The sequence below is a fragment of the Taudactylus pleione genome, unplaced genomic scaffold (genome assembly GCF_031769625.1).
Source record: "Taudactylus pleione unplaced genomic scaffold, aTauple2 ptg000037l, whole genome shotgun sequence".
Classification (NCBI taxonomy): Eukaryota; Metazoa; Chordata; class Amphibia; order Anura; family Myobatrachidae; genus Taudactylus; species Taudactylus pleione.
Genome location: NW_028284439.1, coordinates 612,204 through 625,304, shown reverse-complemented (window position 1 = coordinate 625,304; position 13,101 = coordinate 612,204). Strand labels below are relative to the sequence as shown.

The 13,101-nt window shown below is 43.2% G+C and overlaps 1 protein-coding gene across 1 annotated transcript in view; it reads left to right on the top strand.

Annotated features, from left to right (window-relative positions):
* The first annotated feature begins 278 nt into the window (after positions 1-278).
* The window catches only part of PPM1L (protein phosphatase, Mg2+/Mn2+ dependent 1L), a 242,008-nt gene continuing 229,185 nt past the window's right edge, over positions 279-13,101 (top strand). Inside the window, exon 1 of the mRNA XM_088452355.1 lies at positions 279-1,053. Coding sequence (XP_088308481.1) covers positions 655-1,053 — 399 coding nt within the window. The 5' untranslated portion in view covers positions 279-654. The remainder of the gene's footprint in view (positions 1,054-13,101) is intronic.

Below are 13,101 nucleotides of genomic sequence, written 5' to 3'. Positions count from 1 at the left end.
CACCTGGTGTGAGTACAGCTGGCGTCCTAGTGTCCGGTGTGACAGCGGCCAGGGGAATCACAGTGTCCTGCTGCCTGGCAGCACAGAGTCCTGTCTCTGTCCGTCCCTCCTCGCTTGCAGTGTTCCTGCTTGTGGCGGACCGTACCACTTGCACACTACAGTGAGGGGGGAGACCGGGCTGTAGCTTTTTATCAACGTTTCCGTCTCGTAGGTAAATCCTTGCACAGCAGGAAGGATAGCACTAGTGGGTGTCAAACACTACACGGCATACCCCAGATGGGTTACACATGGCAGCTAGCTGGCGGAAGGCTGGTTCAGGCATACCGAGCTCCCCCCGTGTACGCGCAATGAGGTGCCCGGTGTGGGGGAGACACACAGAACAGCCGGTGTCTGCACCTTCTGACAGCTCTGCAAGGTGCTGCTGAGCAGGGACCGGAGCTGTCCGCTTGCTGCTGTTGCCCAGCCTCCTGCATCAGAGCCGGAGGGAAGCCGGGACTCTGCACCATCTCCTGCCCAGCCTGGGCTCCGTCTGCCACTGACCGTGCTCCTTTGTGTTAGGTGCTGCAGACCTGTGCCCCCCTGCCGGGGAGGAGTCCGGGCAGGGGTCAGCCTGGCATGCAGTGATCGCACTCCCCTGCCACCCCCGGGACACCCATGATAGAGGATACCATGACTCTGTTGTCTCTGCTGGGCAGGATCATGCGCTACTTCTTACTCCGGCCGGAGACCCTCTTTCTCCTGTGCATCAGCCTGGCGCTCTGGAGCTACTTCTTCCACACGGATGAGGTGAAGACCATCGTGAAGTCCAGCCGGGACGCCGTGCAGATGGTGAAGGGGAAGGTGGCAGAGATCATGCAGAATGACCGGCTCGGGGGGCTGGATGTCCTGGAGGCGGAGTTCTCCAAGACCTGGGAGTTCAAGAGTAACAATGTGGCCGTGTACTCCATCCAGGGCCGGAGGGACCACATGGAGGACCGCTTCGAGATCATCACTGACCTGCTCAACAAGAGCCACCCGTCCATCTTCGGCATCTTCGATGGCCATGGAGGGGAGGTATGTGCAGCAAAGGAGGTGTAGGGGTCACAGCTGTTGTGGGAATACTACAAAGCTCAGCATGTCCTGCAGGTGCCTCCCCATCAGCTTCTAGTGCCTTGCTATACCGTGACACGCACCATGCTGGCATAGGGGTTCAGCAGGGGAGGTGTCTATGGGCACTGGCAGGTTATCTGGTGCTGCAATACTTAGTGGTCACCAGAATAGTAGTTGTTGGGTTGGGTGCAATAATGATGTGACTGACTACAGAGTAAGGTGGTAGTGGTGCCCCATGGTGCAAAGTGGGGCTGGGAAGAGGTTATTTAAGAATATGTCTAGAGATAATGTTCTTAAATTAAAGTCCAATGCGGATCTGAGAGACATCAGAGCTTCTAAAGTGTCTAAAGTTAATGAAAGAAACAACTGGTATTAGTGTGTGTTGGTGCCATGGTACACGTGCAGTAAGTACAGGACACTATCACTCACAGCTGTCCAATCATTTCAGACTATACACTGAAGACCAGTGGCATGTACATTCTGGATGATTGTTTGCAAAGCTGCAATATATATGTATATTTACTTATAAACCACATTTGTTGTGTTTTTTTCATGATTGTTACTGGCAACTTAGCGTCTGACCACAATGATACTGATGCTATTAATAATTTTATTACCAGACATTAAAGTAAGCTTTGTTATGATTTGTTTGATGTAAGCACAAACTATATAAATTACCGTTGTATCAGTTACTCATATAACATATGTAATTCTGCAGTAGTCTTAAAAAAACAAAGATAACTCTGTTGCCTCTTCTATATTTTTGTCAATTGCACAACAGATTCATACTAAATATATATATATATATATATATATATATATTTGCTTTAAAACATATGGCATATGTATCACATATCTTCATTTAGCACACATATGGGGCATAGTTATCACAATCTGCATTTTTTAATGTGGATCTGATAAATATTTTATGCCAAAATGTGAAAATGAATATTTTCATGCAAATTTAGCAAAAACTATTGCTTTTGAATGTTTATAGGGCTATAGTTATCTCCAAAATAATACAATTGGGGTAGATTTCTTTGTTTAGTTTTTATTCAAAATAATAACCCATTTGCTATTATATTCCAGTTGCACTGTGGTGCTAAATATGCAGATAGGGAATTTTTAGCTATAAAAGAAAAAAGTTAACTTTTATGATTTTCTTTTTTTTGTTACTTAGGTTTATTTGGATACATGGTATAAATGTGGGGATCTATATAAACGGTTTTTTTTAAATAAAGTATTTACAGTTAGTTCTGTTTGAGCTGTATTCTCAAAATAATAGCAGGACAGAATGTTTAGGCGTCATATTATTCTCTGCATTCTAATATTGTTCACACATAAAAGACTGCATTGTGTAGGCATATAATATGTCACTGTCTCTTACATTTGCTAACTGAGCAAGCATGCCTCCAATGTGCTTAAGTATGAAAATGACTTTCTTACACAATAAGCTAAAAATTGTTCTCTGAACCTGGCCAATAAAATAGTTATACTCTGGGAACAGCCAGGGTAGACTGATGATTAAATCTGTCATTTATTAGGAGATTTTCCTGATCCTGATGAGCCATTTACAATGCATGATTGTTTACCATTAGCTAGAGACAAACCAAGTTATGTACAACAGTGACCCACAAAAATGACAAGTGAACGATTCTGTAGAAGACAGACCCTCTGCTTGTCACAAGATACAAAAAGCCACGACCATGCTGGGCCTTTGCCAGATTGTGTGTGAGTATGTATTGTAAATAATGGAATCATTGGGATTGACAATGGAATTCCAATAGCAAAGGAATATTATTTAACCCAGAATGACGTTAGAATTGAATTTTGTGATATAAACAATATATTGTACATCATTTTTGAATTGAATATTATAATTTGAGAACAATTTTGTTTTACAGACACCTGGTCAGTGGGCAGGAACATATGTATTTCATAATGTATGCACACTAAGGCCCTCATTCAGAGCCGCTCGTTAGCGGCAGTACGCTCGTTCCGAGCGATGTTTGCACATCTGCGCATGCGTACGGTTTTTAGTACGCATGCGCGAACCAGTCAGTGCGGCCAAAAATCGTTTGTACGCTATATAGCGAGTGCCTGCTATTTTGAGTGACAGAATGAGGCGTATGTGGGTGGTAACAGGGGAAGGTGCTTGAAAATGGGGAGTGGAGATCCGAACGCAGGCGTGCTTAAAGGTCAAAACGGGCGTATTATGGGTGTGCATAATTAATACAGCAGCGTCATTGACCACGTCACTGGGTTATTTTCTAGCCAGAACTGCTCGCAAATTTGTGGTAGCAAACACCAACCACAAGAATAGCGAGCAGTTCATACCCTGGTCGATGTACTCGATTAATCTAATAAATAGCGGACATGACGTATGGTGCGAGCGGCCAGGGGGCGTTTTTAACAAATAAACGAGCGTATGTTTTGCTCGCTCGTTCAGACTTAGAGGCGTGAACAGACTGCAATTTGCGAACGGATCATTTGAATAGCCACCCCTTGTTTTTGAACGAACGACCGCAAATAGCGAACGGCTCTGAATGAGGGCCTAAGAGTACCTCAACTTATGTGACTTCTGAACGTGTTCCTAATACAATTCTATTATACTATGTACAGACAAAGCACTCTACCCCTACCAAACATGAATTGAGTATGAAGCAATAATATAAAAGATGTGAGAGAAAAAGTGGAAAGAGATAAAGTACTAACCAATCAGCTCATAAATGTGATTTTAAAGGCTGTTTGAAAAATGACAGTTAGGAGCTGATTGGTTGGTACTTTATCTCTCTCTAAGGCTTAGTAGATCTACCCAATAGAATATTACACTTACGCAGCATGATGCAAATACTGAATATGACCGTGATTGTTATATATTGTATGGAATAATCACAGTGGTGACTCCACATTGGTGTTGTGCACTAACATGACGTTCTCATCCATGCTAATGTGGACAGAAATCCAGTCACCAAAGCAGGCATAAATCATGGGAAAGTATGGAATTGGGTAACAAAAAGAAGTTTGGGGCTTGTGGCAGTATTTTATGTGTATGGGATGGACACTGTCTGTGTATAGTGGGTATGGTATATCAGGCTGTTAATTCAAGCAAACTGCTCTATTTGGTGGACATGATGCTGAAAATTTGGGCATAGGGTCGTATAGGACACAGTTGGTTATTAATGTAGGCACAGACCTGTATATGATGGGCATGACACTGGTGAACATGGGGGTAGTAACTGACACGTGACAGCATGTGATGTGCATGAGACTTGCACACATTAAACTGCCCTAAGGGAACAAGACTTGAATTGGTTGCCCTAAAGCTCTCTTACCGTAGGTCTGTATATGATATTCATAGGGCTGTGGTGGACATGAATCTCATATGCTGGACACAGGGTTATACTGGTGGGCATAGAACTGTGGAGATCAGTAGGATGCCATGTGGCTGCAGTACATGAATGGTTGTCTTAGAGCTGTGGAAGGCATGAAGTTAATGATAAAACTGAGAGAGTCATGAGGCTGTTAATCAGGGAATGGCTGTTAATCATGGCTGTCATAGCTACTATAAGATTGTAGCAGGATTGAAGCAGTTATGTTGTGCACAGGGCTATATAAGGGACTGTGCTATGCATTAGGATTCTGTTTCGGCCATAGGCCTGTATGTGGTGGATATGTGACTGCTGTAGACAGACTTATATTGGTTACAGAACTGGAATGGTGTGGAAAGGATTGTGGTGGGCATGAAACTCTGACCACACTAAAAGCTCTGCGATGTGTCCCAGTGATTGGCTAGATAAGGAGAGTCTGCTATGTTAGATACAGCACTGTACTGATCTGCTGTGCAGTGTCTTTCTTTTTTCCCTTACTGTGCACTTTATTAAATGTTTTGCAATGCTGTGCATTATACAGTACATATATATTTTCCATATTATGTATGTTAAGTAGCTATTTTTGTACTGTAATTATGCACTATGTTATGCGTAACCTTTTATCCATGTTCACAGGGCTGCCCATGCTAGTTACCTTTTTCCTTTACTCCATGCCCTTCATGCCATCTGCTTTTCCACCATGTAGGTCCTCAAAAATGAGGCCTCACCTCATACTTAAGCAGAGGGATATCCCTGCTCTACATAGATACAGACAATTGCACCCCAGACTTTAGCGACATGTGTCAAGTTGTATATGCTGCTGAAATCAGTATCAAGAATTTATGATCTGCTGTGACAATTGGTGGTATACTACGACTATGGGAGCAATCTATAAGAGATAGAAATCAGTGATGTTGAAATACTGCAGTCCTGTGTTCTACGCTACCAATTTCAACCTGGTTAATAAACTAACAACCTGGTTAAGCTGTCTGCTGTGTGGACTAACCTTCATTCATACACCCACTGCGCACCCATCACTGCGGCTTCTCTACATGCTCTGTTAAACACTGCCAATAAAAGAATGTATTAATTGCAATATACTGTTTTGGCCTTTTGAGAGTAAGCATAGAAGCACCGTCTATACCCAGATAACAGCTCACATAAGTATGCTAGGATGACACAGATGTAATACAGAATTTAGGAGCTAGTCGGCCAAATGAATAAACCAGCAGGATATTTCAAAGATGGTAGATGTACAGTACATCCCTTGGCATCAATAGAATAGTTAGGGGCCAATAGTATTTTTTAGGTGCATTGTCTTCTGGGACTTGGGGAAGCATACCATGGGCTAAATCGTACATACTGTAAATAGCCAGTCCTAACTGTGTGAAGACGAGTGTTGGACATTAGTTGCTCTGTGATGATTTGTTCTTTCATTATGTGATTGCTCATACTTTTGTGACTCCTGAGAAATCACATTTTATTTGACCAGGTGATTTAATTTTGGATATTGCTTATCAGAGAGAAAGCTGCGCAGCCATTCATTGATTTATTTTTTGCTGTTGTTCATTGGCATGAGTGCTCTAAATTTCCTTCAGCTGCTGCAAGAGATCAGACTGAATGCCTTCCCGGAAAACGGGAGGACATGTCTGGTAAGAATTGGAGAAGTTATTGTAGTTATCTAAAACATTTGCATAAACAGTGTCCAAAACCTATTTAGCACAACTACCATGAACTAACTATAAAAGGTCACTTTTTAGTTATGATATGATTAATATATATTATTACCCTTTGAATATCTTTTCTAGGAAAACAGCATTTAATATTTGAAGTGATTAAGTTAATTATCCAGGCAGGGATTATGGTTCACTGAGTGGATAGCACCAGAGTCCTGACTTGCCTCTGCTTGCTATCTGTTTACTTGCATCCTGTATGGAGTGGATGGTGCGTTACAGGTGATAGCAGAGAGCTGCAGCAGAGGTCCCAAGGCAGGATCCTGCACAGGTCATACTCTGTGTCCAGTGCATCAGTGCCAGTATAATTTAGTTCCTTACAAACTACAGTAGGTGTCGTATACCCTTTTCAGACATAAGCCGTGACTCCGACCCAGGTTTTTGAACATGTATTCAACCCGTGTGTTCTCGGTGGAACAAGATAAGTTTCTTGGATACAAAGACGTTAATCAAGCCAATCAAATAAATATCTCAGTTATAAAGATATGTATTACAAAGTAAACCAAAGTATACTATTAAATATCACTTAACTTGCTCGTTAGCTCCACTGCTTAAACTATAAATGGTTAATTTCAAGGAGCCCCCTCCAACATCTGTGGAGCTGGAATCTCGCACTGTCTGTCTGGGTCGATCCCTTTCACACATAAGCCTTGTCTGCCCTGGCAATCAGTAGTCTAAAGTGGATGCTTTTTAGGCTCACAAAAATAAGGTAATGAAAAGTGGGTGGTGACTTCGGTGGTGGGTGAATAGTGTTCATTCTAGGTCCAAGGACACTCTCGCGCACGCCTGCATGTCTGAAAAGGGGACGTGGCCACATGAAAAGATGGAGTATCGTTAATACATGCTCCCTTTTCAACACCCTTAGGGGCGTGCCCAGCACTTACGGACATGCTGGGCTGCCCCCAAGCTATCCCCTCACTGTGAATAGATGCCATGCGCAAGCGTAAGACATCTATTCACCGGCAGTGAGTGCTTCACCACAATTCCCCCCCCATGGGACACTGCGGCCTGAGGGTGGGGACGGCACCCGGCAGGCTGTTTTAGCAAGACGCTGAAAGGGGAGGGCACATTTGAAATCGGGCAGGGCACGGTGCTCACTAAAATAGCCTAGTGGGAACGCTAGTGAAGACTGCATTGCTTTAATCATGGCCGACGAGTCCCCTGCCATATTGCAGTGTTTTTTCAAGAGGAGCACCTCCTCTCCACTCCAGTGAGCCATGCTGTATGCAATTGCCGTCTGCTGATGAGATCATCTGCCAGCTCCCCGAACAGCCAACCAGCTCCTTTCAGCGTGACCTATGTCTAAAAACACGAGTTGCACCGTTCACACTATAGGCACAGTTGCCTACCCTCCCGATTTTAGCGGGAGGCTCCCGGTTTTTAATGAAGCCTCCCGCTCCCCCGCAAAGTGTACATCAACTCCCGGTTTGTGGGCGGGGCCTGCGAGGGGACATCATGACGGCATGTCATTTCACTTAAAAGCCGGCCACCGCGGGGTTGTGGGTAGCGGTGGCCGGCGCTAGTGAGCAGTGCGCACACAGAGTGTGCTTGGGTGCGACAGCGGTGGCAGGCGGAGCCTGGTAGCAGCGCAGGTGTCGGGCTTCTGTGAGTAGCCGCATGGAGACACCAGTGTCTGGCTCCAGCGGCAGTAGCAGCGGATCCCTCACCCCTCTCCTACCTGCACATGGGAGCTGCGGCGACTGAGACATGGTGGAGGAGTCCTGTTGGAGCTGCAGAGAGGAGCTCTGGTCTGGCGGAGACAGCGCTGTGCTGTTCGGTGGAGAGGCTGGAGAAGTTCCCGGTCCCAAGGTGAGTGCACTAATCTGTGTGTGAGTGTGTTTGTGTGAATGTTTGTTTGTTTGTTTGGAATGTATGTGTGTGTGTGTGAATGTATGTGTGTGTGTGTGTGTGTGTGTGTGTGTGTGTGTGTGTGTGTTTGGAATGTATATGTGTGAATGTATCTGTGTGTGTGAATGTATGTGTGTGAATGATGTATGTGTGTGTGTGTGAATGTATGTGTGTGTGTTTGGAATGTATATGTGTGAATGTATCTGTGTGTGTGTGTGTGAATGTGTGTAGGGCATCAAGTAATGTGAATGTGGTAGGGCAGAGCTATATTAATGTCTGTGGGGGAGCTAGGGTCTCAGTTTATAGGACTATATACACCCATAGGTTGAGCTAGACATGCCCTTTGGGGCAGGCCACACCCCTGAATGGCGCATCGCGATTTGCGCGGCGCATTCTGCTGCAATCTCCCTGAAAGTATTTTTCAAAAGTAGGCAAGTATGACTATAGGCTACCCGAGTCAGCCCCTGAAAAAACCCTTGTAGCGAGAAGGGTCGCAGACCCAGGACAGTCCACCCGGGCTGGACCCTTTCACACTTAGCCATGACCCGGGTCGACCCTGGCAAGCCCCGGCAATTTCCTGAGTCAACCCGTATGTCTGAAAGGGGTATTAGTGGCTTAATTGATATTTCAAATTGGTTGTTTCATTTTTATTTTAAATATGCCCAGTTTATAAATTGAGTTTATATTTACAATAAGTTATTCTAAGTAGAAAATTCTGCATTCAAAGAAGAAAGTGCGAGCGTGAATATTATTGCTTCATCAGCAGAGTTAAACGTATCATTCAGTGCTCCTTAATGGCCTGATATCCGCAATTGAGGCTTGTTTTGCAGTTGCAGTCAATAATTTTTTATCAAATCATCACATCCTAATATACTTGAATGTTGGAATCTTTGCTTATTGTTAGTATTAGATCCCCAGTTTTATGCGATTTAAAGAAAATGTTATATGAAGAAGGTAATTTTGAACCGCCCCAGGATATGTTTTGTCATACACTAATATACACGGTTCAGTAATGTACATTATTGTCATTTTAATTGGATTGTGTTGTTACTATAGGATTGTTGTTAGTCCGGTGTTTCCCAAACCCAGTTCCCATGGCCCACTTACAGTCCAGACATTAGAGATATCCCTGCTTCAGCACAGGTGGGTAAATCGATCTGACTGAGGTAATAATTAAGTCACCTGTGCTCATGCAGGGATTGCCTTAGGGGCCTATTTATCAATTAATATTTGCAAGATATCGTGTGTTTTCGGGGGTTACCCCCAAATATAAAGTATCCCTGGCATATATGTACATTATCAGAGATATCTGGTGCAGCCACCCGATTTTGCTCACAAAAACAAACCAACATAGGGTTTATTTGGGGGTGCTTTTTTGCAGCATTTACCAAGCTCCGTAGCGCAAAGCTTGGCCCCGGCATCTAACGCCATCTCTAGATGGTGTTAGCTACTGTAGCCTATGGGCTACATTCCACAAAAAATACCCTATCCCTGCTGGTGTTTCTTCATACATATTGGTGATCAGTAATTCTTTATTGCCGCATTCTAGGACCCGATGATTAATAAATATGCCCCTTGGCACCTGAACTGATAGTGGGCCGTAAAGACTGGGTTTGGGAAACACTGAGTCTAATAAAACACCAACATTTACTTATGTATACATATATAGCTAGCTGCTATATTTTCAAAATATTTTAGTATGGTGCTCCTTTCCAAAGTCAGACCCCCAGACACTGCTTTATATACCTGTGCACCTGTTTTCCCTGGGACACCTCCAGTTCTGACATAGCAGTGACCACAAGAAAATGGGAAGAGATGAGGTGGGAGTGAGTTTGAGGGTTAGTCAAACCGATTGTGGCTTGTGAGTGGTCTTCCTGCTCACCCACCCCTACAATGCTATTCAAAGTTGGTTAGCTTAGTTTATTTGCTGGTTCTCTATTAGGAGTGCCATGGTAAATTATTTTATAAAGGTGCTAGCGCAGCTTTAACCTTATTTGATGGAACAGCGGTACATGCCTATACAGTACCTGGCCTGGACAGTATAAGGAATGGAAGAACCCTGATTGCTCGGGTTGAAGAATGGACCATGAAGTACATCTGCATTTTTTACATTGTCTTCGCCTATAACCCTATTCCATTGATCTGCTTGTACTTCCTCTGAGGTCTCCTCACAACTTGTCTGTCTTTTACTTCTAGCAGCTGGGGAGTTGCGAACCAGACTGGAACATTTTTTTGGGTGGCATGGCTATTCTGAACTTTGGTTGTGTTTTAGCAGTGAATGGTCTTGAAATGAACCACACTTTTGAAGGCTGTGATGTGGAAATAACTAAACTTAGTTTGAATGTGGTATACTAAAGGGGGAACGCTTTGACAAGGAACACAGAAGTCATTCACTCCTAGCTAACAATGTAATTTAGGAGTAAATGACAGTGCAGGCAGGCGTATTCTCTGACTGTTTGGAATGGGGTATATCAGGAGCAGAGTGACTTTAAGGACAGAAATTAGCATAGCTTCCCAAATCATTAGTTTCAGAAATCGCTGCAGAAGAGAAATCATTGCTGAGCAGAAATCTCTGCAGACCAACATTGGAGACTTTGGCCTATGAAAATGTGCTTGGGGGAAATTAGTAACTGTCAGTGCAGGTGCAGTGTGACAGTTGATCCTCCTACTCACTGCTCTTCTGTTAGAGCTCTGCCTGCCCCCACTGGTGCATATCAGCCTGTGCCTTCAGATCAGTGCAGTTTTAGGCACTGGAAGTCATTATGAGCAAACTTGCTTAAACCAAAATTTCAAATCAGAGACTCCACGGCCTACCTGGTGGGCACCATGTAGACCTCCATTGCCCTGACGGACTTCAAACATAGCTAAAAACCTAATCCTGGTCAAACTGCACCACCATGCCAAATTTGGTGGAGATAGGTACAAAACTCGGGCCATAAAAGACAGACTGACACACACGCACACACAAACACTTTCTCGCTTATTATAGATAAATTATCCCTTTCTTAGTTTGCCTTTAAAGTACCAAATAAGCTGTAGGTGAAAAAGAAAAATATACGTTGTGATGTTGCAACATCACTTTTTAACTGTCATTCACAATATCCTTACTGTCCTCTCTGTGCTGTTGTGCAGGGAGAATAAAGCTATTTTTTGAAAAATGCTCTGTATTTGAAGCATAGACATGCTGCAGGCACCGAGGAAGTGCTTTGGTGAATGAAAACCTTTTGTTTGTGCTCTGAAAAGTCCATTTGCAAAGATCATCTTATAATGTTGCAGCCTTAAGTAGGATGTGTAGTAATGAAGGGTCATTAAATGTTCCTGCAGGGTGTTAAATCTTTTGTCTTGTATGAGAGTTTTGATGTAAATATAAGAAATATCATTAAATTACATTAAACCATAATGATAATAAATTTCCTCATTTATTTTCCATCTTTATGATATATAAGTGAGTAGCTTCCAAATAAACTATTGCAATTGCATTTAATTCCAACTACTTTATCAGCAAAGTTTGAAATAAAGTAAATGGTTTAAAACAAATCTTCAATCAAAGTAACCAACAACATCCATATACAGATCTTTTTTCACCAATGCATCCACTTGTCTGGATTGATCAATCCACAAGAGTAGATGCAGGGGTGAAGCCACTATACTATACAATGTTTTTTCCCCCTGCTACGTACATAACCATCTGTTCCATTGTCTTGCAGACAGCATTTTTTTTGTCTGCCTGAGCTTCAAATTTTGGACCTATCATTCTTTCCTGATGAGTACATTGAAGACTGAATTTTCATTAACAACCTTTGTCATGTTATGAATAATAAAACAATGTTTTGCTAATACAGCATGAAAATAAATCAAATATATTGAAAAACTAGCAAAACTGAAATGGTTGTCCCAAATATAAAATTGCTAATGAAAGAAGTAAAATAAATGTAAAACACTGTGACTGGCTCTGTGTATATACACCCATCAGCCATAATATTAAAACCATCTACCAAATATTGTGTAGGTCCCCCTCGTGCCACCAAAACAGCTCTGGTCTGTCAAGACCATGGACTCCACAAGACCTCTGAAGGTGTCTGGTGGTATCTGGCACCAAGAAGTTAGCAGCAGATCCGTTGAGTCTTGTAAGTTGTGACGTGGGGCCTCCATGGCTCTGACTTGTTTTTCCAGCACATCCCACAGATGATCAATAGGCTTGACATCTGGGGAATTTGGAGGCCAAGTCAACACCTTGAACTCATTATCTTCAAAACATTCCTGAACAATTTTTACAGTCTGGCAGAACACATTATCTTGCTGAAGGAGGCCACTTCCATCAGCGAATGCCGTTGCCATGAAGGGGTGTATTTAGATGTTTAGGTAGGTGGTTCGTGTCAAACTAAGTAACATCCACATAAATGCCAGGACTGAAGGGTTCCCAGCAGAACGTTACCCAGAGCATCATGCTGCCTCCGCCAGCTTGCCTTCTTCCCATAGTGCATCCTGGTGCCATATTTTCCCCAGGTAAACCATGCAAACGCACCCGGCGTCCACTTGATGTAAAAAAAACAGGATTCATCAGACCAGGCCACTTTCTTCCATTGCTCCATGGTCCACTTCTGATGCTCAAATGCCCATTGAAGGCGCTTTTGGCGGTGTACAGTGGTCAGCATGGGCACTTTGACCAGTTTGCGGCTACACAGCCCATTTTTTGCCTTCACTTACCATGCATATTACCCTGATGCTGGTTCACCGGTTGTCCTTCTTTGGACCACTTTTGTTATGTTCTAACAACTGCATACTGCAACACCCCACAAGTTTTGAAGTTGCTCTGACCCAGTCGTTTAGCCATCACAATTTGGCCATTGTCAAAGTTGCTCAGATCCTTACGATATCCCATTTTTCCTGCTTCCAACACATCAATTTCAACAACTCAGTGTTCACGTGCTGCCTAATATATCACACCTCTTGTCAGGTGACATTGTCACGAGATAATCAATGTTATTAACTTCACCTGCCAGTGGTTTAAATGTTATAGTTGATCAGTGTATGTGTAGGCACATATATTTAGTTGCACA